Source organism: Sylvia atricapilla, chromosome 12 (assembly GCF_009819655.1).
Source record: "Sylvia atricapilla isolate bSylAtr1 chromosome 12, bSylAtr1.pri, whole genome shotgun sequence".
Lineage (NCBI taxonomy): Eukaryota > Metazoa > Chordata > Aves > Passeriformes > Sylviidae > Sylvia > Sylvia atricapilla.
Window position 1 is genome coordinate 5087880 of NC_089151.1, and position 27424 is coordinate 5115303.

Here is a 27424-nt window from a genome sequence, read left to right on the forward strand (position 1 = left end):
TTCCACGTGTTCAACAGCAGCATATATCAACTTTATCTTCTCTGCTCATGAGGAAAGCAATGATTTAATGTCTTCTCAAACTGATCTCAGGTGGGATGTGACATTTGTACAACAGAGCTCACAAGGGTCAGTGCAGGGGCTTAGCAACAGCGCAACACCCCCCAGATGCAATCACAATTATATATTAGGAGTTCTGTTCTGTTCCATGCTCTATTGCTGCTGTTGTGGCAAGCAGCAAAGAGGAAGGAGAAATGCTGAAGGCATGGCAAGGATGACATCTCGAGCTTTTGAAGAAGGCAGCAAAAAGAGTGGTGTTCTGGAAAGCAAGATGAGGGCAACACACAGCACTGAGCTGAGAATGTGGCTGGGAGTCACAGTTCTGATTTCTCTTGCTATGTGCTTGGCCATGGAGGAAGCTACTGATGAAGGAATACCTTGTTCAAAGTACCAGCATGCTTTCAAGCATTCATGCTATGAGTTTGTTAGACTGCAGCAAACCTTCACAAGCGCCCAGAGCTGGTGTGAGAGAGGAGGAGGGCACCTTGTCTTTATTCAAAATGAGGACACTCAGGAGTTCTTGCAAAAACATATTGCTGAGGATCAGGAATGGTGGATAGGACTGATCTCAAACTCCCTGGTGAATGAAACTACTGATGGTAGGTGGTTTTTAAATCATGTATTTAAAATTATATTAGCTCATGATACTTTCTTAACATGGTAAAAATGCAGTGCCTTTGTAGATATCTGCTGAAAAGCCTCTGTCTTATGTTGCTGTATCTTCAGATTTATGTTAAGATATTTAATTGCCTGCTTCACTTTGTTGTTGCATGTTATCACACCTTCCTTTGAATTTTGTGGTTGTGTGAACACATGGTGAATGAGACCAACGTGCTGACCCAATGAAATAAATGTGCTGTGTTAAGTCTCCAGTGGAAGCCAATTCATCCCACTAGGAAGTGCTGCAAGGTCTGATGCAAGGGAAATGGTGAAATCTTGAGGCTGGGAGCACAGGGGGAAGTGGCAGTGTCTCTTTTTATGATTGCATCAGGTTCAATATAAAATGTAACTAAAAATCCTTACCCAGACTAAACAACCTCTGCCTCGGTAGGAGCAGGGCTACAGTCCCACTCTGCAGGCTCTGACTCTAATTGTATTACTGTAGAAAATAAACATTTAGGACACAATTTCTCTCTTCACAGGGTCAATAAGTTGGCTAGACACTTCAAATATAAGCTACAGTAACTGGTACAAGGATCAGCCATCTCCCTTCTCATCCACGTGTGGGTACATCCTGAAGAATGCCAAGTATCAGTGGGGTGTGACTGAAAATTGCAGCCAGGAATTTGACTTCATTTGCGAGTTTGGTAAGATACACAACAGCTGGAACAGTCAAGTGAGTGTGCTGTGATCACAATGGGGCATAAACTGTCCTGTTGTCTTCAAAGTAGCTGGGAAATAATTTAATGAATCTTACTAAATGTGAGCAAACAAAAAGCCATATAACTCCAGCAGGTGCTCTTTTTCCAGTGTGCTGATGTAAGACCTGATGCAAAGAAGGAAGAGCCCACAAATCACTGGGAGATGGAGATGCTCAGCAACCAGGCATTAAGGTCCAGGGTTCCAGCAGGGGCTGGTAAAATAGAAATGGATCTGAGAGTGAATCTAATGTGTAGCTGTCCACATCTTCAGTGGATATAAGCTGGCTGCATTAAAACATGGCTGCAAGAATAAACTCCCACAAAACCACAGCACCTGAGCTAGGTGGGATGTGTGTGGCTGCCCTGTAAAAACACCCATAAATGTGTGCCTGAAAAAACTCCATTTGTGACTGAAGCAAAAATACAATCAGGCTTCCAGAGTCACCACTCCCTTGCAGCCTGCAGTGAGCAAAAGTAAGGGCAAGTTTTTCTTGTTTCTTCTCAGACCCCTCCATCAGGTGAAGTTCAAGGTTTTCCCCAGGTTAAGGAAGCAGACAGGAACCTGTACTTCCTGTGCTCAGACAGAAAATCCACAGACATTGTGTCCCTTAAATTGTGACTTGGAACAACCAGTTCTGGAAAGGAATGCTTCCAACATATAGATACGAGGGGAATTTGTGTTCCTCACACTTTGCACGAGAGTACTTTAAACTGCAGCTGGAACTGGGGTCACAAGCACTGAGAGGACAGTCTGGCTGTGGGCTCAGGAATATAAAAAGGCTTCTAATCAAGTATGCAAGTACAAGTTTCCACAAGCCCTAGATCTGCTACTGCCCTGTCCAGCAGTCTAATACAACTGACATAAATAACAAGTCGTTCTGCAATAAGCAAAACTAATAAAGTTTTGTTCCCTATCCTGATTTTCTGTTGCACATCCCCTCCCTACCGTCCTCCTCAGCACTCCCAGTTCACTCCCATATCCCCAGCATGTCTCACCTCTGCAAATGCTTTTCACTGCCTCAGCTCCCTCCCCTGCAGCTGCTCCAGAGCTCCAGCTGTATGTGCTGGCCACCTGAATTCCATATCCCAGAACAGGAAAACGTGGAGTTATAATTCCTACTCCTCACAGAGACATTGATGTAGCTCTTTCTCTTCTCCCTAGACATTGCATTTAATGAAATTTTAGGGTGTTGGAGGTTTATATCTATACATCAAATTTAGCTGAAGATGACTAACATTAAAAATTACTGGGGGAGAGGAAATTGGCAGACAGCACAATCCCTTAAGCTTATTTTCCTTGCAAAAACAAACTAAAATTATTTTTCCATTCCAACCACGGTAGACAACTGTCTGTTTGTGAGGAAACTATCATTTGTTACCATAGGATCTGACTAAGAGCCCATTAAATTCAAAGACACTACATTCATCATTCCACTACCCAGGAAACCAAGACCAGATCAAGGCAATTCCACCATTGGTGCTTTGCAGGTTAGCAGTTTATTACAGTAAATATATGTGTATCGAGACAGGGTTTGTACCTAGAAACACAGACCAAGTTTTGTACATCTTTCCATGTAAAAGTTCCTGAGACAGCAAATACTGTGAGAAATCTTCAAACAGAGAACAAGAAAAGGCATGAGATAATAGTCCATACTAGAATTTACCAGCAAGTTATTTTTCAAGCTTATTTAGAGAGCTGTAATCTGCAAACTGATCATGTTGCTATAGTTACAGCCAGGCTTAGCTTTAGCCTTTAAATAACAATAGCACACAATTATTGCAGTGTGCACACATTGGCACTGTTACTCAAGGGACTTGAGGGGAACGATCCAAACAACAACAGGAGGACAGTGTATTTAAACCTGGGACAGCTGAGACAAAAAACATCCTTTTGCAACACTCCTCTATGAGAACAGTTATCCACATCCTTCAGTTCAGGTTATTAAGTATCCTGATTACTACATGATACTAAGAATTCTGAAAGATAATTAACTGTCCCAGATTAATCAAAGAATGAGGTGTATGCATTTAGAGCTATGACCTTACCCATCTGAGCAGTCCTGCTGAATGAAGTCAGTCAAATATCACACAGGAACAAAGGAGTCTCTGTAGCAGAAATGGGATCAGCTCTCATCCTTAATATGCAAACTATTCTCCAAAGCAATTACCTGAATATTATGCAATCCATACATCTCTGGGAAGTAAAGGAGTAACTTTAAACCTTCCAGTATTTCAGGTCAAACAAATGCTAAGAGTTTTCCACAAAAATACCATTTATTTTTATAACTAAAATATTTTTGTGTATTGAAAATGTCCTCAGTGTTTTAAGGCAGTATAAACATAAATCTATTAATTTTGACTTTTTAAAAATAGAAATATTTGATTCTTTTATAATTCTTAATTGTTTAGCTTAAAAGGGAGAAAAGAGAAGAAAGGGAAAACAAAATAGACATGCAGTAGAATTCCAGCAGGATTTTTCAGAAATTCAAAAAGGTAATATTCGGGGGTTTTTTTTTCTCCTATTAGAATCTGGCCAGAGCATTGCTTGTGATAATTACAATGCCACTGCACAGTGTGGATCAGGAGAAGTTATTCAAATTGAAGAGAGCTTCTATGGGCGGAAGACCCCTCACTACTGTGTGTCAGAGACTCCTCTCCAGCTGGAAACAGATGAAGGCTGCAGCTGGATCAGTGTCAAGGATGAAGTAGCAGGTGGTATCTTACAGCACTGCTTGTCAGAAACACGGAGTGTGTACCAAAGTTCATTGTCTCTTAAATATTTTATCTTGTATTCCAGTAAAGTTAGCAAATGGGAAAAGTGGATTATTCCTAAAATGAAGGGAATCACAGAGAAGTGCTGACAGGGAGGAGGTTGCTACAGGAGCTGGTTTTGGCAAGGGGTAAGATTCAGAGAAGGAGGAGCAAAGATTCAGAGGAGAGGAGGAGCAAATAAAGGACAAAGGTGTGCCTAGCTCCTCTCACTGTAGGAAGAAAATATGTGAGCACATTGATTCCTTTCCAAATTCAGTGGGATACACAAGGTTTGACAGAGATGGAAGGCAACACATGCAGACAAACCTAACTCCAAGCAGGAGGGGTGAAAAGGCTGACACCCACGGGACATGAGGACAGGAGTGACCTGCTGCTGATCCCTGCCGTGTGTCAGGCACACACCCTGCTGGAGCCAAGGGCTTGCAGACTGAACAGTGACTGTGGCCTGCCCCCAGGGTGATTCTTAGGGATTCTAGCCAAAATTAAACAAAACACATAAGTTTTTTGGTGGTGTTTTTGGTGTTGGTTTTTGGTTGGTTTTTTTTTTTTTTTTTTTTTTTTTTTTTTTTTTTTGTACCTTTTCAAATTCAGCTTTGTTCCAATAAAATGAAATGGTGCTAAGAAATGCTGCACAATAAGAAACACACTAAAGTCAAAGTGACGTGGAAATTTGTCTAGAAATCAGAGACATGGCACTGCTCCTCCTGCTCTTTTTGTTTCTCAATCATCTTTCATCTGAGCTGTTTTGACAGGAAAGGCAAAAGCCACTTGCTGATCTGAAATGCTCCCTTTTCAGGCCAGTGTCATGGCCTGCAGGCCTGCCAGGTGGCAGCAGATGGAACTTTCTTCGGAGATCCTTGTCCAGCTTTGGGAAGCTATTTGTCTATTCAATACCACTGCAGGGAAGGTAAGAGGGAGGACGCTGTCCACACTAGAAGCCTGTCCTGTTCTTTGCTGTAACACTGAAACCATTGATATTTATTCTAAAAATCACTGTTCTATCATCAGGGAAGAAACTGGCATAGTGGCGATCACTGAAAATAGGCACAAAAATGTAGATTCTCTGTCCTAACTGAAGGTTTTGGGTTGAATAAAAACCCCAGAAATTCAGACACATAAAACACATTTGAAATAATGTTCCAACAAAAATTTTGATTTTGGAAAACAATCAGCTCCCTGTCACACCACTAATGCACACAGATTAGCAGCACTACCAGCTGTGGTTTGGAGCAGGCTGACTCTCAATTCCTGAAAATTAATTGAATTTTGTAAGAAAAGTAGACAAACACTGGCACTGAATTGTCATTTTGCTTTGCAGGTCTGCAGCTGGCTATGGTAGAAACATGTTTTGTCTTCGAAAATATCACAGTCACTTTGAACTGGCTGCTCTCACCATACTCTGGGAATCTTTCCTGTACCATTAGCACTGGAGATGGTCACACCATTGATCCTTACTACCCTCTAACGTGAGATAGAGCCTTCATTTCTCTTCAGAAAAACTGTACATTTCATTGGCTGCACTTTATTGAACGTGCCAAGTCTCATAAATGAGATGTTAAAAACTAGATAGCTTAGTAATGAAACATACATATGAGGGACTTGGATTCTACAAAAACCTGTTTTGAAATCAATACAAAATTTTATATTAAGCTGGCAACCACAATCTTTCTTCTATTATAACAAGTGTTTCCTGTTTCCAAGACTATTTATTCCAGATCTTAAGACTCAAAATTACTGAAAACATGTCAGTAATTGCCAAACAAGCAAATATTATTTCCTTAAGTTTAAAGAGTATTTGTTGACAAAAATTAAAATATAACAAGGACATTCTATAGTTTTTATTTTAATTGCATAAAAATCCTATCTTTAATAGATCAAACATTTTTCTGCTGGATTTAAAAATCAGATTTTTGTTTTAGTGGTAGGAATGACATTTGAATGAATGAAATCTGGGGATGTGTTATCATGTAAGGGGAAGATCTTCCCAGGATAATCCTCCACAGCAAGAGCAGTTGTTCTCTTTCTATTCTAGACTGGTCAGCAACCTCACATACAGCTACTCCTCTCCTGGGGAGTTTACAGTTTTTGTGGAGTGCACCACCAGCGAGTGGCACGTGATGGCACAGAGGCAGGTGATTGTTCAAGATAAGGAGGATCAGCTCAGTATTACTGGGTGCTACAGCCAGTATGAAACAGGGAACAGCTCCCACTGCAGAACGCTCTACGGGGAGGTGTTGTGGATCCAAGTTCAGCTCAGTGCAGGTGAGGATAATTTCTCTGCATGATTTAAAGGGAAGGATAAATATTATTGCCATCCATGGGATAGAAGGGAGATTTAAATTATGCAAAATAATCCTTCTTTTTAGTGAATGGTTTCCCTGTAATTTTTATATTCCTGAAATTTATTTCTCTCAGTTCCCTTGGAGGGGTTCTTTCTCAGAGACATTTCACCACGTAAAGCATAACTATAAACCCTTTTTTCCTATTGACAAAGTTGACAGCATGAGCATATTTAGTGACAAAAATCCATATGATGCCAGTCAGAATATTTCTGTATTTGAAGTTAGAAATTCATGGAAATGCTCCTCTGAGTAAGAGGAATCCACTCTGAGCTGGTGTACATTTCTTTCTCACTTTAAGTTCCTGGAAGCCACATAAGTGCTGAAAAAGAATTAAAATTCTTTAGTGTATGTTTGAATTCTCTTCTCGAAACATTCCCAGCAGAAAACACATGATAGATTTTCATTAAGTCACCTTAAGTGACTTTATTAAAAAGGACTGCATTGCTGCAGTGTTCTTGTGTCTCCTGTATAAACACTGGAATACTGCACAAAGCAACTGGAATTTGTTGGCCTATTGCACAAGCCGTGAGAAATTTTCATCTGTGTTTTTGCAGGCAATGGAGTAACCTACAGTATGTTAGCAGATAACAGGACACTGACTGAATCCAGTGCAAAGGAAGGTCTTGTCCCCCATAACCTGACACTCAACAGTGCCTCTCAAGAGCTGATAGGCCCAGGGATACATCAGCTGGAAATCCGAGCATCCAGGAACAGGACGGCGTCGGAGATCTCCAGGAGGATCACTGTTCATTTAATTGAGCCAGTATCTGGAATTCAGGCTGCAGTAGCTTCCCACACTCTGCAGCTGGGGGAGGATTTGGAGGTGAATGTCTCTGTGGCCCGTGGTGCCCCAGAGAAGCTGATGTTTGAGGTGATTGGATCCAACCAAACCCACTGGCACAAAGCAGACGGCTCTGGTGGGGAGCCACGGACGTACAGCGTTCCTGTGCCCTTGGAAGGTACAGCACACTGACACCTCCTGTGCTTCCAGGACACCACAGGTCACATAAAGAGTCACAGCACCCTGGGCTAGGGGACAGTAATGTACAGCTGCTCAAACTTACTCTGCAGAGCAGGATGAACAGCACAGTCCTATGTAGGTATGCTAATAATGGAGCTGACAAATGGGTCTGCACATGCAGACTTAGAGCAAGGCTTCACCTGATTCTTGCAATGGAAGAGACAGTGAAAAGACACAGGGTTTATTTTTTCATGGCACCATCTGATTGAAGTACAAATGAGGACATTTTCTTGAATAGCAAAGTGTTTTCCTCCTGTTTGTTCATAATGTTTCAAGTTTAGACTGTTCTGCATTTTACACTGAAATAATCTGGAGTTCTCAGTAGACAAAGAAAAGGGGAGGTTTTCTGTGTGTCCATTTCCAACACAACTTTTTTTTGACTTAATTATGCATAAGCATTTTAGTAATATTACCCTTCCATGATTACATAGTCAAAGCCTTTAAAATGTGGAATTAGGCAGATTGTGCTAAGAGTTAATTAACAGTGGAAGAAGATAAAATGTTTCCACCTCTAATGAGTTATTCCAACCCCATGCCAAAGTGGGAACACTTAGTAGAAGCTAATTATGATTTCATTTCATGTTTTTAAATTATTCAATATTAAAGTTTCATTTGTTCTCCCCATACCCATTTGAACATCCCTTCCCCATAGGCAGAAATTTTCAAACAAGATAGCTTCTGTCTCAAGATGCCTAAATTCATTTGGCCTCCAGTGTTTGTACACCTCTAGCTTCCTGTGTGATAATATCATAGTCAGCGGACAAAGAATAGCACGACAAGGGCTTGGAAAAGGGCAGCTGAGTTACTGAGAAATTGAGATGATGAGGAAAAACATTCCAGGAAAACTCTTTCAGCAGCGGACACCCATCAGAAACTCCCTGAAAATTCTTAACAAAAAAGAAGGAGGTTTTCTTTACAAATTGGATATTATACTTCAAACCTGTTGGTCTGGGCCCACTGCTACTCTTACCTGGCCCTTTGCCTTCTCTAGGTACTTTTCTAGCGAAAGTGGTGGCCATGAATGCCTTCTCAAACATGAGTCTGGATCTTGGATTCATCACTGTGCTGGCAAACAATTCCCATAAAAAAGGTAATTGCACTAATCTGACAGTGCTGGTTTTGACCAAGTAAGTGTCTTTTTGCAATCAGAGCATTTCATGGAGTGTTTATGGTTTGCATGTGGTAATTGCTTTCCTTCCAGCAACAGCGCTGAAAACTTTTGTGGAGGCTTCTTCCTGATGTAGGCAGATTCCCTGACTTTGATGTAGTCATAAATTAGCATCACTCTGTATATGTAACACATTGCACATTTGCTGTTTGTCCCTAGAAATAATGAGGGAAGTTTATGGCCCGGGACATAGCTTTGAAACCAGAAAATATTTGCATCACAGCAGTCTCATAAATTACTGTCACTAATGACTTCTAGATGGGTCATCCTTACATTTACAAGAGCAGATTATACCAGAAATAAAAAACCTTAGCACTAGTTGTATTGAAAGTTTACCAGTGCTTTCCATCAATTTTCCTTTCTACATCACTGAAACTCCATCACCTTCTGTGAATATATTTTGATTCATAGCATATGTTTGAAGAATCAGGATCATCTCCTTTGTAGTCTGTGATGAGCTTGTTGTTACCATTTTACCTATTTGACTGTGCTGTTTATCACAGCTCTGGAGTCTGATTCTTACAGCCCCATCTTTCACACTGTCAGTAGTCAAATCCTGTGGATTTAAGTCATATTAACAGATGTCTGGAAGCTTTAAAGACAGCACTAAAATATTCTGTTCTTTTTTGCTTTAAACAGATTCTGCTAAGGAAAAAGGCAGATACAAAACAAATACCCAAAAGAAAAATGTAAGTATTATTTAATGTTCTTTCTTTAAAATTGCTTGGAAATTTTTCTTACCAGTGAAAGTGCTGTATAAGACAGAGAAAAGAAGTATTTGTAGCATAGTAAATGAAGGACTAGATGTTCTGTTCCCCATATGGCTTAACACGAAATCTATACCACAAGTCTTGGAGACAAATGTGTTTACAGGCATTCCATCTACAATTCATTAAAAAGATTAAAGAAAATGAACTTTTCACAACAATTCAGTTTTGGAAGTTAAAATGTGTTTAGATGAACTTTTAATTCATCTACTTGACTAATACAAACCTCTCTCTGCAGAGTGATCCTTCAAGTAGAATTTAATATATTTTAAATAGTTCCCAAGTGTTTTATAGTTCTGTCTTGGAGCATTTAAATTATTTTGCAATGAAAAATTTTCCAGTTTATGGCAAACGAAGAAGTTAATGATACACCAATTGCTAGCAGCTGTCCAAATTTAAATAATAAAATGCCAGATAGAATATTTTATCGTCTTAGAAGTCTAGTTTTTAATTTTAACACTAGCAGCAATATACTGCTTCACAAGAAGCCATCATGCTTTATAGATTACCTGTAAATATATATTGCATCAGAGGAGTATAAATCTAGTCCAAAGCCAAGTTTATCTCAGTCTGGTACACAGAAAGACAAACTCAGCCACCCCTTCTTCTCTTTGTTTATAGCTGCAATATATCCAATTTAGATAAAGAAGGAATGCACCAGAAGACAAACTATTGTTCAAGGGTTAGAAGTCTTGGTCCAGATGTGAAGATTTAATAGGAATTAATTCCCTAAGCACCTAGTTTTGAAAATGGGAGCTGCATTCCTAAACCAATTCTGCATTTGGGAGAACTTTGCCGCACAATTTTTCTGTCCCATCTGCTTCTGTTCCCATAGCTTCTACTTCCATACTACCTCTGATAAGGGAAAGATCATATAAACTACATATCTGCACCCAGTGATTTAGGGTCTAAACTTTCAGGCCTTTTTCATTATAAAGAAGCAACATATGAATATGTTTATACATGTTTGTGTTCTAACTGATTCATTTACTTCTTATTTAGGATCACAAAATATATATTAAACCGAGTCGCCATGTGGATCCTTTCACAACAGTTACACTTGGCTGGCCAGAAAACAACAATAATTCCAGTTTTCTCTGGACCTGTGGTTTGTGCATTTCCTGAGCTTTTTTCACCAACTTGTACTTGATGAGCAACAAACTCACTGTTGTTTCAGATCCAGTGTTGAAAATCTGAATTAAGGATGCTTCATTTTCTGGCTTTAAAGTTTGCCACTCACTGTGGCAAACAAATAAAGAATGTCCTTCTACCCAACCCTAGTTTTGGCACCAAACTAATTATGGTATATAATGTGCCATAGTACTCCATTTTGTCTTCTCCCAAAGGTTTCAATTTTCAGTTTTTCAAGATCTACCTGCCCTAAGCTTCACCACCATAGCCAAGGACTAGTCCCAAGTGACTTACACAGTCATTTGCAAAGTACAATGAGTCTCAATAAAACAGCCATAATTAACATTATACATGATGCAAAACATTTCTGGCTGAAAACAGGATTGGGATTCAGGCCATCTGTGTTCTATCCCCATAATTATCCCTGACCTCATACATGACTTTGGAAACCTGTATTTTTGGTAATCCAGATTATCAACTCTTTAAATTGTGTTCAAGAAAATTCTCTCTAAAGCTCTTTGAAACTTATGGCAGTAAAGTCCTTTATAAGATCCTGTTCTAACTATAAAGGAAATGTTTCTGCAGGAGCTTGCTGGCCTGCCTGGAATGAATGTGTGAAGCAACAGATAATTCTAATCAACCAAAGTGAGGTGCAAATCCCACCTTCCTGCCTTCCTCCTCCGAAATCAGCAGTGACTGTCAGGATTTCTGTCCAAAACCATGGCAGTGAAGAGAGGCAGGATGAGCAATGCCTCTATGTGACTGCAAAACAAGAACTGCAACTGGACATCAGGTCTGGTTTTAAACCCTGGTATTCATAGGTTAATATTATTACTGCGCAAGCACAGTGCAAGGCCACAGTTTCCAACAGTAATGAGAATAAAGTGGTATTGTACTTTTAGAATCATAGAATTACAGAATGATTTGGGTTGGAAGGGACCTTAAAGGTCATTTTTTCCACCTCTCAGTCATGGGCAGGGACACCTTCCACTAAATCAAGTTACCCAGAGCCCCATCCAGTCTGGCCTTGAACACTTCCAGGGTTGGAGCACCCACAGCTTTTCTGGACAACTTGTGCCAGGGCCTCAACACCTTCACAGTACAGAAAACTTACTGTTCTAAATCCATTTACACCTTACCATTATAAAAATTACTGACCAAATAAGTCTTGCTGCATTTTTCACTCCATGTTTCTAAACATAGTGAAACATGTTTATAAACTGAAACACATTCTTCCAAAAATCACTTAAGGTTTTTGACCCCACTGCATCCTTCCAGTGTTGGAGATTTCAATGTGTCAGTCTCATTGAAACAACAGGAATAAATGCCATAAGATATGTCTGAAATTGCTCCCAGACTTCTCATACTATGTGTAACTCCCATCTTACTCCCTTATAGGTGTGAGGCCAACTGCAAGCCAGTGAATGTTAGTGATGAAGTTGTTTTGACTGTCTCTGGACAGGAGGACTCCCAGGCCATATATTATAACTGGTATTTAGATAACACATTCCAAAACAAGGTGAGAGCACCAGATTTGTCAGAAATACTGTATAGACAAAAATAAATATCCAGAAAGCCATATGGCCTCAGAGGGTTATTTTGTCAAGTGAATGCTTAGAAAATAACTAGTGAAGACCGAGACAAGGGGGTGCCTGGATTGGGAGGGGTTATAATGAAGGGCATCAAATTGCCACCCTGCTCCTAACAAATCACAACAGAAACTACAGCAAAGAGCCTCTACTGCCATGTGTTCTTTTCTGTCTGATTTTCCAGTCTACAACCCTCCCTCCAGCCTGTAGCCTGACTGGTTTCCAGCAGAATTCTTTGAATTTGCTTCAAAGCAACACATCTGTGTTGAGAATGACCAGCTCCTTCTTGCAGACACAGGGAGAAGCTTTTCAGATTAAAGTAACAGGTAAGGGCTAACAGGGTTTTTAGGGTTCACAGACTCCTTTGGATAGTCTCTGCTGACATGACATCATATAGATGTCACACATGTGCAGCCGCACTCAGAAATATGAATGTAAATTAGTCCACAAGTTGAAAGGTGTTACTTCATATATGAGTTCTTTAAAATAATGAAGACATAATAAGTTTGTTCTGGGGCATGGCAGGAGAAATTCAGTTATCTTACTCCGAGCTGTTCATACCTTTGCTAAGGCTCACCTGAAACAAAGTTATGCTAAATGCTCGACCAAATAATAGCGCTTTCCTTTATAATGCAAACATGAACACATTCGAAATAGTTCTTTTCCTCTTATGGTTTGTCCAGTAGCAGGATTTCATCCCTCATTGGGCACACCCTGCCGTGCGCGGTGCCCCAGCAGGCAGCCCCGCTGTTCGGTAGGCGCTGCCGGGGCACGGTCCTGGCTGATGCTCTGCTCCCTCCGCTCCCAGGCACGACTCAGCGAGGTTACGGCGAGGGATGGTTCCTGGTGAGCACCGTGCCCCCGCCCGAAGCCCCCGGCTGTGCCCTGAGTCCCGAGCACGGCTCGGTGCTCACCGCCTTCAGAGTGTCCTGCAGCGCTCCCGCCTCCGAGGGCTCGGGCCGGTCCAGTCCTGGCAGGCAGCTCACATATTGCTTCTATGTGACACCAAGTAAGTCCGCTGCCTTCTCGTAACACGAGCAAAGGCACGACCTGCCCTGCTCTGCTCTGCAGGGAGACTGCCCACGGGTGAGCCATGCCCCCAGTCCCTGCTCTCAGACAGCAGGAGGTGTCTCTGTGCTGTCTGGTCCCTGACCCCTTCTTTCCTGTTTCAGATTCTCTCCTGGATTGTAGCCCGGATCCTGAACTCTTTCCAGTTTATCTTCCACTTGGAGAAGAGGAAAATGATTTTATTTTACATGTGACAATTATTGTTAGCAACAACTTTGGTGATACAGTTCAAACAAATGCTTCAGTGAAGGTACGCAGCAAAATTAGTTTCAAGTTGATAACTAACACACTCTTGGAGCTTCTTCATCTTTTAAATGTATTACTTCCTTCTGAATGTGCCATAATCACCATTTTTCTATCTCACAGAAACTATTCTCTGTGTACGCAAGGTCAAAAGATCTTCCACTGCCCTTTTTTCTAGAACAGAAGACTAAAAGAATTGTTTGGACATTGACTGAGCAGTGTAAGCCTATTTACTGAGTCTGGAGTTACTCTCTGTAGGCCCCAAAAGCCTCTTACTTCTCCCCCAGTGCCACAGTAAGGAGACCCTTATCAGGCCACTAAAAATAAAACATTTAAAATAGAGAACATGAAGTATTATGTCCCACTCTATCTAGGCTGTCATTAAGATGATCATGGAAGCTGTTCAAAGAAAATTATAACAGCCTTGGCTATGTTGAGAGCATCTGATTCCTTCCTCAGGTTGGACCTGCAGATGTGATGGATGGGAACCTGACCCTGCAGGCTGTGATATCTCAGAAGGCAAACACCATCCTAAAAGATGGGAACAACAGCATGAGTCTTTTCCAGCTGTACAAGTCAGTGACGTCTGTCCTTAATCAGCAGATCCAAGAGGAAAGTTTTAACATGTCTGTACAGACAAACACACGAAAAGAGGTCAGCAAAATGCCTTCTTGGAGTACAGTGTCATATAATGGACTCTTCATAATCTTTGACAGCTCTTAAGTAATAAAAAGCTCACATATCACCACTCAAAAGCAATGAAGGTTTCAAGTTTCTAGCATCTGTCTCAGGGTTTGGCACAGGTTTCAGCTAGTTTTCACAATTTGTCTACATAAATTATTTGTTTTATCACTCATCAGAAATTCTCAATTAATTCTCAATTGTTAATTCATTGTTAATTGTTATTTCATTGATTTAAACTAGTTTATCTAAACCTGATTTTCCAAAGCAATTTAAATATCAATAAAATGGCATCTCCAGTGGGATAAATACCCTATCTAATTTCCCTCAAAAGCACTAGATGGCAGATAATTTTCTTTTGTCCATTTTAGCCACCAGTTGATGTTTCAGTCACAAGCTGATATTTGTACAGTGCTTTGAGTGCCTCAGATGAAGAGATCTAGAGAATGTATCCTTCAATTAAGATTCATTATTTGAATAACATCCATCACACATGGCTCTGCTTTCTCTGGAAGTGGCATTTACACAGTAATTCACATACATTAGTACAAATTCTCACAAGTAACTCTCCTCGCTCTTAATGGATGTTAAGTGTATGAATTCTCCGTGCTGGGAGGTAACATAAAACTCATGATTATATAATTACTAGGGCAAGTGGCATCTTGTCAGTAGAGCTAATATCAGCTCAAATGATCCTTGTTGTGGATCCTTACTCTACTGCATAACTTACAGCAAGCCTGGCTGTCAATACACAGCACTACTTTCACAGTCCTAATTAGCATCTTGTTCCTTTGCCTAATTATCCCTTTTCATCTCAAGCTCCGAGGGCTGATGCTGACAACTCTCTCTGTTGTTAACATAACATCAATGCAGACTGCTCTGAAGATGTCAGAGGTATTGAAAGAAATCACTTACAGGAGTGAAGAGCTGTCTGTCTCAGCACAGGTAAGAAGCAACTCATATCTCCTCACACTAATAGTAGAGACTCTAATTACCCCACTGACCTTGGAAGAGGTTTCAGTGCCTAATAATTATCTGTTCTTACCCATTTTTTCAACTGTACCTGCATGTGTATTTTGAGCAGCAGTATTTTGACTCTGTTTAGTAAATTCAAGTGTCAGATATTGTCTCAGCAATCTCTACAATCCAGGCTATGGCCATTACATTTATCATACTTTTTTGAGATGGAATCCTTAACTTTTAGTTAGAAACATGTCAGGGTGCATGTTTTCTCTCATAAAGTACTTTTAGAACCCTGAAAAGAATTGCCCCAAGAGAGTTTTTCTAGAATTGCCCATATTCATTCACCCCTGATCCTGGCACTGCACAAATTGCACAAAGGCAATGGTCAAGGAACTATTTATGCTTATGGGGGAGAGCATATGGCAGGACAGAACAAAGTGTCACTGGGGGAATTTTCCCAAATATGAAGGCAATAAAAGCAGCTGTCCTGATTTGTGATGTATTATAGAGCTGGAACCAGACAATGGTTTGGGAGCATTTCAGCAGGATGTGGTTAACTTCGGCAAGACAAGAACACAGCTCTGGTCCAGCCCTCACCCTACAGAAAAGCTGCTCAGTGTTCACAAGCTGTGGGGATGAGTGTAGTGAATTTGCTTGGCTCCTTCACTATCTTGGGCCAAAATCTAGCCTGTGCTTTCCCAGTCACAAAGCTGCATCCAGGCACAAAATAAAAATTGTAAAACCCATTCTCCTTTGGCACTTAGCACTTTGGCACTAAGATAGAAATGTATAACCCAATTTACTACTTTACTGTACATCTAAAAGCTATCCTTGCCCAGGGTTTGACAGAAAAGCCCCCTTCACATGTTATTCATCTTTTTATGGATTACATCTGTAGAAGCAGGCTGCATTTTTCATGCCTGTATTCCATTTTGGTGTACCATCTAGTATATAATCTTTATTAGCATTTGAAATATTGCCCTAAAATCAGCAAAAATAATTACAGTAAAAATGGCATTACCCACTAATAGTCCCAAGAGTTTACTGATGTTGCAATATTCAGTAAATGACACAAGGGTCACTTCTGTCATTTATATGCCAGCACATATAAACTGCTCCCTGTGTTTCTCATGCAGGTGGAAGCCAGCAACACCCTGGAACATGTCAGCGCCTCCTTGCTTGCTGTAAACACAGAGCACAGCAGAGATGGTCAGGAGTTAAAGGAAGCAGCCAACTATCTGTTTAATGCAGTGAGCAATGTTCTTAAAGCTTCTGTAGAAATCAGAGCTGGGAACACTTCAGTGCCAGAGGCAGAACAGGTAATTTGGATTTGGTCCAGTTTGTACAGTGCTATGTGTGAATATTTGTTTGCTTTGGGAGGTTTTTTTAAATCTCTGATGCCTCTTATATTTTTTAGTTGGCACTGGAAAGGGTTCATTGGGACCCATGATGGGCTTGAATGTCAGAGGAAATTTCTCCCCAGTTAGATATGTTAGATTGAATGTCTGGTATTGAAGATGTTAGAAGTCTTTGAAGATTTGTGACATTGAAAGCTGAACAGGACAGAGAACACAGCATCAGCTCTGCTAATAGATGACAAGCAAATTTCGATTTTTTTTCAGATTTGCTTCTATCCCCTCCTTTTGCCCCATAATTCAAGGAAGCCACAGGTATTAAATATTCATGATTGCCACTAGTACTTCACAGCTTGAACTAGCTCTGGTTGCTGCTTAGACTTTTGCAGAAAGCTCTGATTATCTGTTCAGAAAGATGCAACATATTTATTTTGTCCTACCCTTTCCCATCTATATGTGAATTGTCACAGATTACTCTGAGTTTCCTGGGCTGAACATACTTTAATCTCATCACTGCAAAGGAGTAGGGATGAAATAAATCTAATTTGAGAGAAAAGATTATGTACTGGACAAGTTTCCCAACAATAACTCCCTCATAATACACAATTGTTATGTAATTAGGTCTTCCTTTTCCAAGTAACTCAACACTAACATGTGCAGCTAAGGGCATTAATACACAAAAGTACATGAATATATCAATTGATGTCATGCTTGTAATTTCAATGTGTAGAAGTTATAAATACCACAATCTATAAGTAAAATCTGTAGGTTATTTATTTGCTCTCTACAGTGTTTCAATGAGAATTACAGAAACTGAATTGCAATAGAATAATTTTCTCTGAGATTAGGAAGCTCATCACCAAGTTTGTCACCTTAGTAAGACACCAAAATTAAATGGAAGCAATGACTAATAATGTGCAGCTTGATGATCCTGTGTACCTTTGTTGTAAGTTTACTCCTCTAATCCTTTTCCAGAGTTCAGTGTCACACCAGCTCCTGAGTACAGTTGAGAATCTCCAGAGTGCCCTTCTGTTTGGGAAGGCACCAGGTGATGAGCCAACAGTCCTCACCTCTCCCTCTGCCACAATGTATATGCACAGGTAACAGCTGCAGTGTCCTCCACTGAAGCCTCTGAGAGCTACAAATAATTGATTCTAGCATGCTTAAACAGAAGCATGTTTGGAACTAACTAAATATTGTAGCATAATGACAATTTCAATAGTGCAATAAGGCTGTAGTTAGGGGCTTATAGTAAGAACAGCTTGGACTCCAGGAACATCACCTCAGAAATTCCCATGTTGTGTGTTCTTTAACCAGCAGAGAATTTACTGCTATTTCCTGAATGAGGCAGTAGTCACTTACTTTTGAAATTTTGTAGAAAACTCATGTCATGCCAGCTAAGGGTTTCTTTTCTTTTCCAAGTTGCCAGTAATGACAGGTTATATGGAACTGTAACCAGCTTGGCAGAAGCAAATATAATCCTGAGGAGCCTGACAAGCATTCTCCATTCCCTATAATCATCCCTAAATTGTTCCTCGAGAGCCTGGTTTTCATCTGCATCAAACTGTGCATTCAAATCAAGAGCATGTTCACAAGAAACCAAGTCTTTCAAATAAGTACACCTCAGTAAAATTTCCTCTCCAGATATGCCAATTCCACCCTTTTTTTTGATCATTCTATGGCATTACATGGAGTACTGCATCAGGGACAGATTCATGCATGAAGTATTTACTGGCAGACATAGAAATAGTTTTGCAACTAATTTATGCTCATGAAGAGAGAAAGTTTCTTTGTATATATGGAGTTCATGCCATTGATGTTTGGTTTTTCCCTTTTTTTTTTTTTTTTCTCTCTCTTTTATGCTGCTTTGCTTACGCCCGACCCTAACAGATTACAAACAGAAAACATGGACAGCACATCCATTAACATTTCCAATTCCAGCTCTGCCAGCTTTACTCTCCCACCTGCTTCCTCTCTCAATGTTTCAGGAGTTGATGGTGAAACAGTGGATATAAGGGCAAGTAAACAGCTTTTACCTAACTCTGTCTGATATCCAGCTTACCTTCGTGATCTAATGGTTTTAGAATTGTTTATCCTCTCACAATGAACACACAAGAACACATCATTACTCCTGTCATGCCAAAAAAATAATTTGAAATCATTGGTCAGAGAAGCCTTCTATCTTAATTTCATGAGGTTGGTTCAGTGAGTTAAGAACAACTAAATGCTTAAATTCCCCATCCCATCCACTTGGATTCACATATACATGGCAGGAGCAGGGAATGGAATGAATCAACACCTACAAATCTATTTGCTTTTTGTTTACATCTTATGCTCTGAGGAGGACACAAGAGCTCAGAGTCCATATCTCATTCAAACTAACCTACAGCAGCCCTCTTTCATCCCAGCAAGAAACACCTGAGGGTGGGGCACTCGGATCCTTCAGGAGACAAATGTGCTGATGGTAGCACATCCCCTGTCTGAATTAGACTGTGGTGTTTTTTCCCCTCAGAACAATACATTGCATATAATTGTCATATTTTCAAAATAAATTTTCTGAAGATCTCTCTGGTTGATTTGACCCTCTCAGGAGACCCCTAAAATACCTGTAAACATTTTTTTTTCCTTGCACCTTGTTCAACTCTGTCAAAGAGGTGTCACAGCGTACGGAAACAATAAAGATTGTTGTACACATTTCAGAATGAAAATCACTTTCAAGGTTTATAGACCCACCTTAGAGATAAGGTAGAGTCTTATTTAAACTAGGATGCAGACTTGTTGGAAGTAGACTTCTATTTGGGTCTGGGCTCAAGCTTTCATTATTCAGCAATTCAGAGTGTGAATAAAATGAAATATTGACATTAGATAAGTTGTCTGACTGTTACTGTCTTCTAACAGATGGTGAGCTTTGCCATGAATCCCTTTTTCTCCAGTGACAGCAGTTTTGACATCAGTGGAACAGTGGGAGGTCTGAGTCTAACTGGCCTGGATGGTTTGATCATACCAGTCAGCAACCTCAAAGAGAACATTGAGGTAAATCCACTCTTTCCTAACTCTCACCCTCTTTTCCCATATTTTTTCCTTTCTCCACTAACAAACTGTCATTTGTTATAATTTGTGAGGTGAACACAAATGCTGGTAGTGTTCATGACATTAGGAAATGGGCTGATGCTGTTTGTAGTTGTGATGGAGGGATTTGTGTGATGTGGTGAATGAAATACCAAGTATTTTTGTCTTTTCTTGAAAAGGAAGCATTTTATTCTTCCTTTAAATGAATGTAAGAATACTAATGGTCATGGAAATAGATTCCAGATTACAGTCATCCCAAAGCACAATGTGAAGTCTGATTTCATCATCTAACCACTGTATTTATTGTACTGCTCTTTGGCTTCCCAGCCCATATATAAACTGACATCTACATCATTCATACACACATTCATGCAACCAATGTCTCAGTCATAACTGCAGTTCTCAGTTCAGAAATGCACTAAGGGTCATAGGTTTTACGACAAGTTTACACAGATTTCAAATTAACTTTTCAGAGGTGAGTTGACAGAATCAAAAAATCACTTTGAAAGTGATATTTTTGCTGGCCATGCTTTCCTGATGTTATGAAAAAAGATAATCTAGCATGTGGCTGCACGCTGAGAAGAAAAATGCTTTTCTGTATTTAAACTTATGTCTTTCTGTTTAAAAACAGATCATGTTGCCAAGGCTTTCAGCAACTCAGGAAGATAAGATTCTGTTGAATCTGGCCAATTATAGCACTTTTCAAGTCAATGTTACCTCAGAAAACACGTCTATAGTGATCTACCTGGAATCTGAACATGACATTCCACTAATACTTTACCTGGGGTATGGTTATCACCCAAATGAAACCAACTACGATATGAAAAATCATCTCTTCTGTAAGAAAACTTCTGGAGGTAAGATAAGTGGCTAGTGACCCATGAACTTGCAGAATGAGCCTTGATCATGAGTTCAGGTGTTTAGCTGGAAAGAAACCTCATGTTTCAGAGTTTCAATCTCTAGAATAAAGTGTTTATTAACAGGGGCAAAGATTGGAATGATTTGATCGATGAGTTGCCGAGAATGATTTCATGCCTGTTTCTTTAATTCATTTATAATATGCAATACAGCTGCATACTTCTGAATTAGTCTCTATATACATACATTGAAACGAAATATTTATGTTCAAGGTGAGACAAACAGCTGGGTTCTCAGCCCAGAAGAACTCATTTTTGGAGAGGGAACCTACTATTTCATGGTTTTACAAGATATGGGAATGGATTCAACAGTCTACAATGGGCTAACTATAAACGCCACTTGCTTTGCATCCCGCTGTGTATTTTGGGATGAGCACCAGGGCGGCTGGAACAGCTATGGATGTCATGTAAGTAGAGCAAAACAAAACAAAGTGTCTGTTACACACTTCAAAGTCAGCCCTCATAACCACCATTGTGTAGTAACTGACATCATGAAACAAGATCATTCTGAGATGTTTTAATAAATTCAAGAAGTTTAGTCATATTGAACTAACCTTTGAACAACTTTCCCATTTCTATTTCTTGGGATGAACTTCTATATAAGAAGAAATGGATCCATTTTGACAAGGCCATAATATATTGTAATGCCCATTACTGGTTAGGTGTTAGAATTAATATTCCTTATTGAACTTGAACAATTTGGTGTGCAGCAGCTCTCTGCACTAACTTACCAATCTCAGCACTGTCTTTTCATTTGCTTAGTAAGTCATCTAATAATTTGAAGCCAGATGTTTTATCAGGAATCTTTTCTGGGTTTCAGGTAGGACCAAAAACAAATCCTAGCAGCACACAGTGCCTCTGCAACCATCTGACCTTCTTTGGGAGCTCCTTCTTTGTCATACCCAATGCCATAGATGTCAGCAGAACAGCACAGCTGTTTGGGACGTTTGTGGACAATCCTGTGGTGGTGACAACTGTAGGGTGCATCTTTCTGATATATGTGCTTGTAGTTATTTGGGCTCGAAGGAAAGACATCCAGGATGATGCCAAAGTAAGTCTCCAGCTAATAAAGTCAGTGTATTCAGGCCAATTCCCACCATGCCTAGCCTGTTTTAATAGGAAGTCTTTAACCAATTCTACTCCTTTCCCCGTAACCCTGTTTACTGGTAAGTAAACATTGCTCACAAGATCACAAATTCCTACTCACAGCTTTCAGGAATCTGTACTTACAGGACAGCTAACACTGCTGGTGTTGTGTGGCTCTGCAGGTGAAAATCACAGTCCTGGAAGACAATGACCCCTTTGCTCAGTATCGTTACCTCGTGACAGTTTTCACAGGACACCGCCGCGGCGCAGCCACAACCTCCAAGGTATCAGTGGCACTGTGTGGGAGGAGAGTTTATTTGCTTAGAGAACTGGATGAATAATGAAACACCTGAGGCTATGAAACAGGACAGCTCAAATGCACTGTCTGAGCCAGAAAGCCCTTAGGTTTGATGAAAAGAGAAATAATCACACATAGGATCAAGATGTGCAAATCTTCATTTTGCCTTTTTATTTTCCAGGTGACTCTCACCCTCTATGGACTGGATGGAGAGAGTGAGCCCCACCATCTAAATGATCCTGATACACCAGTCTTTGAACGTGGAGGAGTGGATGTTTTCCTCCTCTGTACCTTCTTCCCTCTTGGGGAACTGCGGAGTATTAGACTGTGGCATGATAATTCAGGGGACAGTCCATCCTGGTAAGTGGAGGTCTGGAGATGGTGGGAAGTAAAAATCCACAAACAATTTTTTATAATGGCAACAGTTTTCCCTTTCTAGAACTTGAAAATTATCCTTTTTGCAGTTCTAGAAAGAAAAGTAGTGTTAGATTCTAGTTTTTGCAACTAAATAGACTAATTCATAGCCTAAACTGCAGGAACAAGAGTGCTTCCCATATCCCATTTTCAGAACAGGATGGGATATGTCCTATGCCTTCTAGTTTAGTCACCCTAAGAAGCTAGAGGCCAGAGTTTGTCCTCCACAGCCTTGCTGAGCTCTGGGTTTGTACTCTCAGTGACATTTGACTGCCCTGTGCATTTTTCCAACAGGTATGTGAATCGAGTATTAGTCCATGATCTGGCATGGGATCAGAAATGGTACTTCCTCTGTAACTCTTGGCTAGCCATTGATATTGGAGAATGTGTCCTAGATAAAGTGTTCCCAGTAGCAACAGAACAGGACATGAAGCAGTTCAGGTACCTCCTATTTCATGGACTTTTTTTACTCTTAATAGCAGTCAGTCTGGAAAAACAAGCATGAAAAATACAGACCAAAGCCCCAGAAAAAAAAATTAAAACAAAGGAAGGTCTTTCCACTGTCCTTAAAGGCCACTGAGCAAGGGAGAGAGGGAGGATGGTTACATAAATCTAATCATTACCCTAACAGTAATATCATACTGAAAATATTGGTAAAGAAGAATAGCCTGATAAACCTACAGAAATCCAAACATCTTCTCTTAGGTGTAAATTTTCTTAACAATTTAAACAGGAACTATTCACTTTCCCTCTATGCTGTGGCCAAAAGGAAAGGACATAAGTAGCTATGACCATTCCATGCAAATCAAGCCATGATATTTGACAATTCTTCTAATTATTACTTCTGCTGATAATGCCTAGAAGCATGAACAGGTCAGGACCCTGAACTTGGGCTTTATTCTTCCCTCTCCTTTCTACATATCCATTTGATTTCCCTCTTCTCCCTCCCAGCAATCTGTTTTTCATGAGGACCTCCAAGGGTTTCCAGGATGGGCACATCTGGTACTCGGTTTTCAGCCGCTCCCCACGAAGCTCCTTCACGCGAGCCCAGCGTGTGTCCTGTTGCTTCTCACTTCTCCTCTGCACCATGCTGACCAGCATCATGTTCTGGGGGGTGCCAAAGGATCCTGCTGAGCAGAAAATGGATTTGGGTAACAATCCTCACCGTTGCTTGGGCAGGCAAATAGAGAGACAGCAGAATCTGGAAGCAAGAGTTGAATAAATGGGTTTTTTCACAGGAGAGAGACTTGGTGGTTTATTTTGCCTGGGGTTATTTTTCCTTCTCTCCTCTGTTTGACCTTGACAGGTAAGATCGAGTTCACATGGCAGGAAGTGATGATTGGCTTTGAGAGCTCCCTCCTCATGTTCCCCATCAACCTGCTCATTGTGCAGATCTTCAGGAACATACGGCCCCGGCCAGCCCAGCAGGGCAGAGAGAAGAAGCCAGGAAAAAATGGCCAAGTGTCCCCAAGCCTGCCTCCCACCCCAGGGGCCACCCAGGCTGCCTCTCTCACTCCAGAGGCTGTGGCAAAGGCAAGTCCCAGTGAGTCCTGCAGTGCCCTCTGCTGCCACACACTACAGGCTTCCCCAGCTCCACAGATTTCCCTGTTCCAGTGCCCTTCAGCCTGTCTGAAGAGAAAAGCCAATTATAACTGGGGCAAAGCATTCACTTGCCCACCTAAATGCAATCCTTCACTAGGGTCCGCCTTTGTACATCCCAGCCCTTGCACAGTTATTGTGTGTGGCCAAATCACTAGGTCCAGGAGTTAAAGCAAACACAAAGTAAGACAGTGAAGACAAAAGGTATCATGGACCTTCAAGGCATTTTTCTCAGCTTAGGTCCTCAGGCAGGACCTTTTGAACCCCAAAAGCTGCCTTGTTGAATTCACTGAATCTGCCTGTCACATCCACTGTAGGATGTGCTATTCTTATCCATTCTGGAGATTTTAGCAGTTGGTGCAGCTCCCAGCCAGTGGTACTGTCAGATCACATCAGCTTAAGCCAGTGCAGCCAGAGTCACTGCTGTGTTGCTGCTCTCTTTCCTAGGACATAAGAAGAATTGCCAACTCACTCTTCAGAGCCCTGAAGGCTCCATCTCTCACCTCAGCACCAGACCTTGAAAAATCAACTAATATCAACACACTCCTGTCATTGGTTGAGGACATCATCTGTCAGCAGAACAGAGCTGGACAAGGGTTTTATGATGAGAACGAGAAGGATAGCTCTATAATTGTCACATTGGGTGCTATGGATATCCAAGGTAAATAATACATTGTGAAACCCTTGCAATGAAAATGGTGATAGCACTGGATGTGATGACCCAAGCTGTTCTTGCATTCTGACTCAAAGGCAACAACAGAATCACAGAGTAGCTAAGGTTAGAAGGGATCTCTGGATCCCACCATGCTGCTCAGAACAGGGTAAGTGCGAGCAGGATTGCCCAAGATCAAGTCAGTCAGATGCTGAATGACCCAAAGGATGAAGACTCCATAAATTCTCTGAGCAACCTACTCCAGTGTGCAACATCTATGCTTTTTCTTATGTTCAGAAATTTCCCATGTTTAAAGATGTGCCCATTGCTTCTTGTTCTTTTACTGCACCACTGAGCACCCAGCTAAGTAAAGACAACTCTTGTTTCTTATGCTGTAGAATCAAATGTTTCCTACCAGTCTGGCTTGGGAGCTGAGTTAGCATCTACAAATGAAAAGACTCACAAATATCAGTTGTTTCACAAACTCTTTGACCTGTCTTTTTTTTTTCTTCCTGGCCTTGTGCTGTTGTTTCTTTCAGTCTGACTCTAAATTAACAAGACTATGAGTAAAAAATCTCGCTGATTTAATTAAGACTCACATTTCACTTTTCCAGGGAGTCTTCCAAGCTAATTGCACAGGTACATCATGAACTAATTAACAGTTGATCTGATTTGACCTGTCTATTAAGCTTTTAGTATTGCTGTTTAACTCAGCTGCCTTTTGGAAAAAGTTCCAGGCCATTCCAGCAAAAAGCCATTAAGCTCTAGTACTAAAGCTGCGTTGACATGTCCCTTCAAATGTTAGTCTTCATCACACTCATGATCTTTAGCTCCATTTCTACCACCCTTTGTACTGAACAGTGGTTTAATCTGGGACTATTTATTTTCTCAATAAATAAAGAAATAAACAAATAAATCTTTGCCTGCAGAAAAAACAAGAAGTCGAACTCCAGAGAAAAGAATTTGTGACCAGCTGAAATACAGTGGTTACCATCGCTGCTTGTACATGCAACTCCAGCATGTAGAGATGGAGCTGGAATTACTGGGGCCTCATAAATTTCAGATGCCTCAAAGTTACACACAAGCTGTTTGTCAGGTTCAGCATATGAAGAACCTCCTGGAGAACCAAATCTGCTCATCAGCATCCATCAGTGACGGGTAACCCAGTTCTCATTCTCAGTATAAGTAAATTCAGGTCATGAATTCAAAATTGGACAGGATGACAGAGCCCAAATAATTACTGCTTAACATGTGCTAGATGACTATTATTACATCTGTAAAAATAAATCTTACTATTATACCACTGTAGGAGCTACAAAGAAATTTCCATGCACTGTGAGCTGCACACAAAGGCAATAATGACATATCATTGCTGTTTGTCTCCAAAATGGAAAGTTTGCCTCCAAAATGGAAAGTTACAGTACAATGCCATGTGATAGTAAAGGGCTGGGATAATCACCCAGCTCCAAAGTCACAGAAGTCTCTTAAAATGTATAGATAAAGGAAAATTAATAAGCAGACAAAAATAGTTCAGTGAAATAGGATAATTAAGTTGGAAGTATTGAAAACAATTGCACTAATTTCGTCATTTGGCCATTATGGTGATCACAAGAGATGCCTTCAGCAGCTTAAATGCACTCATAGCTTTGTCAATAATTCTACTGGAGATTCAATTATGCATGAACTGAGGAGTAAATAAGCCCATCACATTTATTTTGATTTTAGCTGATGTCTGCACACTTCCTCATTACTTCTTCTCACTGTACTTTTTTGGTATCTGTATATCCTATATAACTGTATTACTTCAATGAATATTTTGATTTTATATCATAAGACTCTGCCTATTCCCAGTGAACCTGATGACTGTGATTTTGGTTCCTGTTCTATCATAGACTGATTTTTTTCTCCTCTGGTTGACTCTCAAGGTGGTCCCATACTCCAAACTCGTCCAGTGATGACAAGAAAAGTTCCTCTCCCAGAGGGCTGCCCTGGTGGTTTGTGTTCATTGCTTGGTTCCTTGTAGCAGCCACCAGCGGTGTGTCTGGGTTCTTTACCATGCTCTATGGACTCCATTATGGCAAGGAGAACTCCATCAAGTGGCTCATCTCCATGGTCATCTCCTTCTTGGAAAGTCTTTTCATCACACAGCCCTTAAAGGTGAGAGCCTCAGAAACACAACCACTGGCCGAGATGAACTCACCTGCTGCCATTGCAGGAAGACAATGTAACATGTTCTAAAGAGCTACAGGGTTTAGGAGATAAAATGAGAAGTCTTTGCCCTCAAAAAAAAGAGCAGGCAGGTAATTTACAGAGTTCTGTAGCTTTTTGCTGACATTAACTCCATTAGTTTCATCTCCCTTGCTTTGTCAGGGTTTAATGAGGTCTCTGGCTAGTGAGGATGTGTCACAAAATCCATCTAGCTGGACAAACCCCAGCACTGTGCTGATTTCTTGTTTATGGCTTCAGCTGCAAGGGTTCAACAAACCCAGAGTTCAGTTGTTCTCCTGCAGTGTCTGGATCCAAAGGGATCCAGGTTAAAGCCAAAGGCTTCTTTATACGAAATAGGAATATGGTGAGTCTATAGCTGATTCTTTCCAGGTGCTGGGATTTGCTGCTTTTTTTGCTCTGGTTCTGAAGAAGGTGGAACATGAGGATGAAGAAAACACAGCTATTGATGGGCATTTATCTGCACCAGGTAACTGCCTGCAAAGTTAAAAATTGCTAAAGTGCAGAATTCCCCAAGCTTTTGGAGTGCTTTATGAATGAATATGTGACTAAGCTCAACTGGCTTGCAGCAAATCTTGTAACTATTCCACAGTTTAGTGAAAATAAATAAGTGACCAGTAAAAAACGTAGACTGGTAGCTCTTTA

General features: G+C 40.6%; 1 protein-coding gene across 1 annotated transcript in view; it reads left to right on the top strand.

Annotated features, from left to right (window-relative positions):
- The first annotated feature begins 205 nt into the window (after positions 1-205).
- The window catches only part of PKD1L3 (polycystin 1 like 3, transient receptor potential channel interacting), a 35554-nt gene continuing 8335 nt past the window's right edge, over positions 206-27424 (top strand). Inside the window, exons 1-33 of the mRNA XM_066327288.1 lie at positions 206-656; positions 1200-1364; positions 3945-4130; positions 4987-5097; positions 5509-5656; positions 6223-6452; positions 7087-7491; positions 8545-8643; positions 9361-9410; positions 10491-10596; positions 11205-11412; positions 12018-12138; positions 12393-12534; positions 13017-13217; positions 13381-13526; positions 13979-14173; positions 15020-15145; positions 16300-16482; positions 17494-17618; positions 18409-18535; positions 19417-19551; positions 20219-20444; positions 20718-20911; positions 21325-21555; positions 21773-21874; positions 22070-22248; positions 22597-22743; positions 23254-23453; positions 23609-23835; positions 24349-24562; positions 25483-25711; positions 26479-26710; positions 27152-27248. Of these exons, the coding sequence (XP_066183385.1) occupies positions 206-656; positions 1200-1364; positions 3945-4130; positions 4987-5097; positions 5509-5656; positions 6223-6452; positions 7087-7491; positions 8545-8643; positions 9361-9410; positions 10491-10596; positions 11205-11412; positions 12018-12138; positions 12393-12534; positions 13017-13217; positions 13381-13526; positions 13979-14173; positions 15020-15145; positions 16300-16482; positions 17494-17618; positions 18409-18535; positions 19417-19551; positions 20219-20444; positions 20718-20911; positions 21325-21555; positions 21773-21874; positions 22070-22248; positions 22597-22743; positions 23254-23453; positions 23609-23835; positions 24349-24562; positions 25483-25711; positions 26479-26710; positions 27152-27248 (5938 nt within the window). The remainder of the gene's footprint in view (positions 657-1199; positions 1365-3944; positions 4131-4986; positions 5098-5508; positions 5657-6222; positions 6453-7086; positions 7492-8544; positions 8644-9360; positions 9411-10490; positions 10597-11204; positions 11413-12017; positions 12139-12392; positions 12535-13016; positions 13218-13380; positions 13527-13978; positions 14174-15019; positions 15146-16299; positions 16483-17493; positions 17619-18408; positions 18536-19416; positions 19552-20218; positions 20445-20717; positions 20912-21324; positions 21556-21772; positions 21875-22069; positions 22249-22596; positions 22744-23253; positions 23454-23608; positions 23836-24348; positions 24563-25482; positions 25712-26478; positions 26711-27151; positions 27249-27424) is intronic.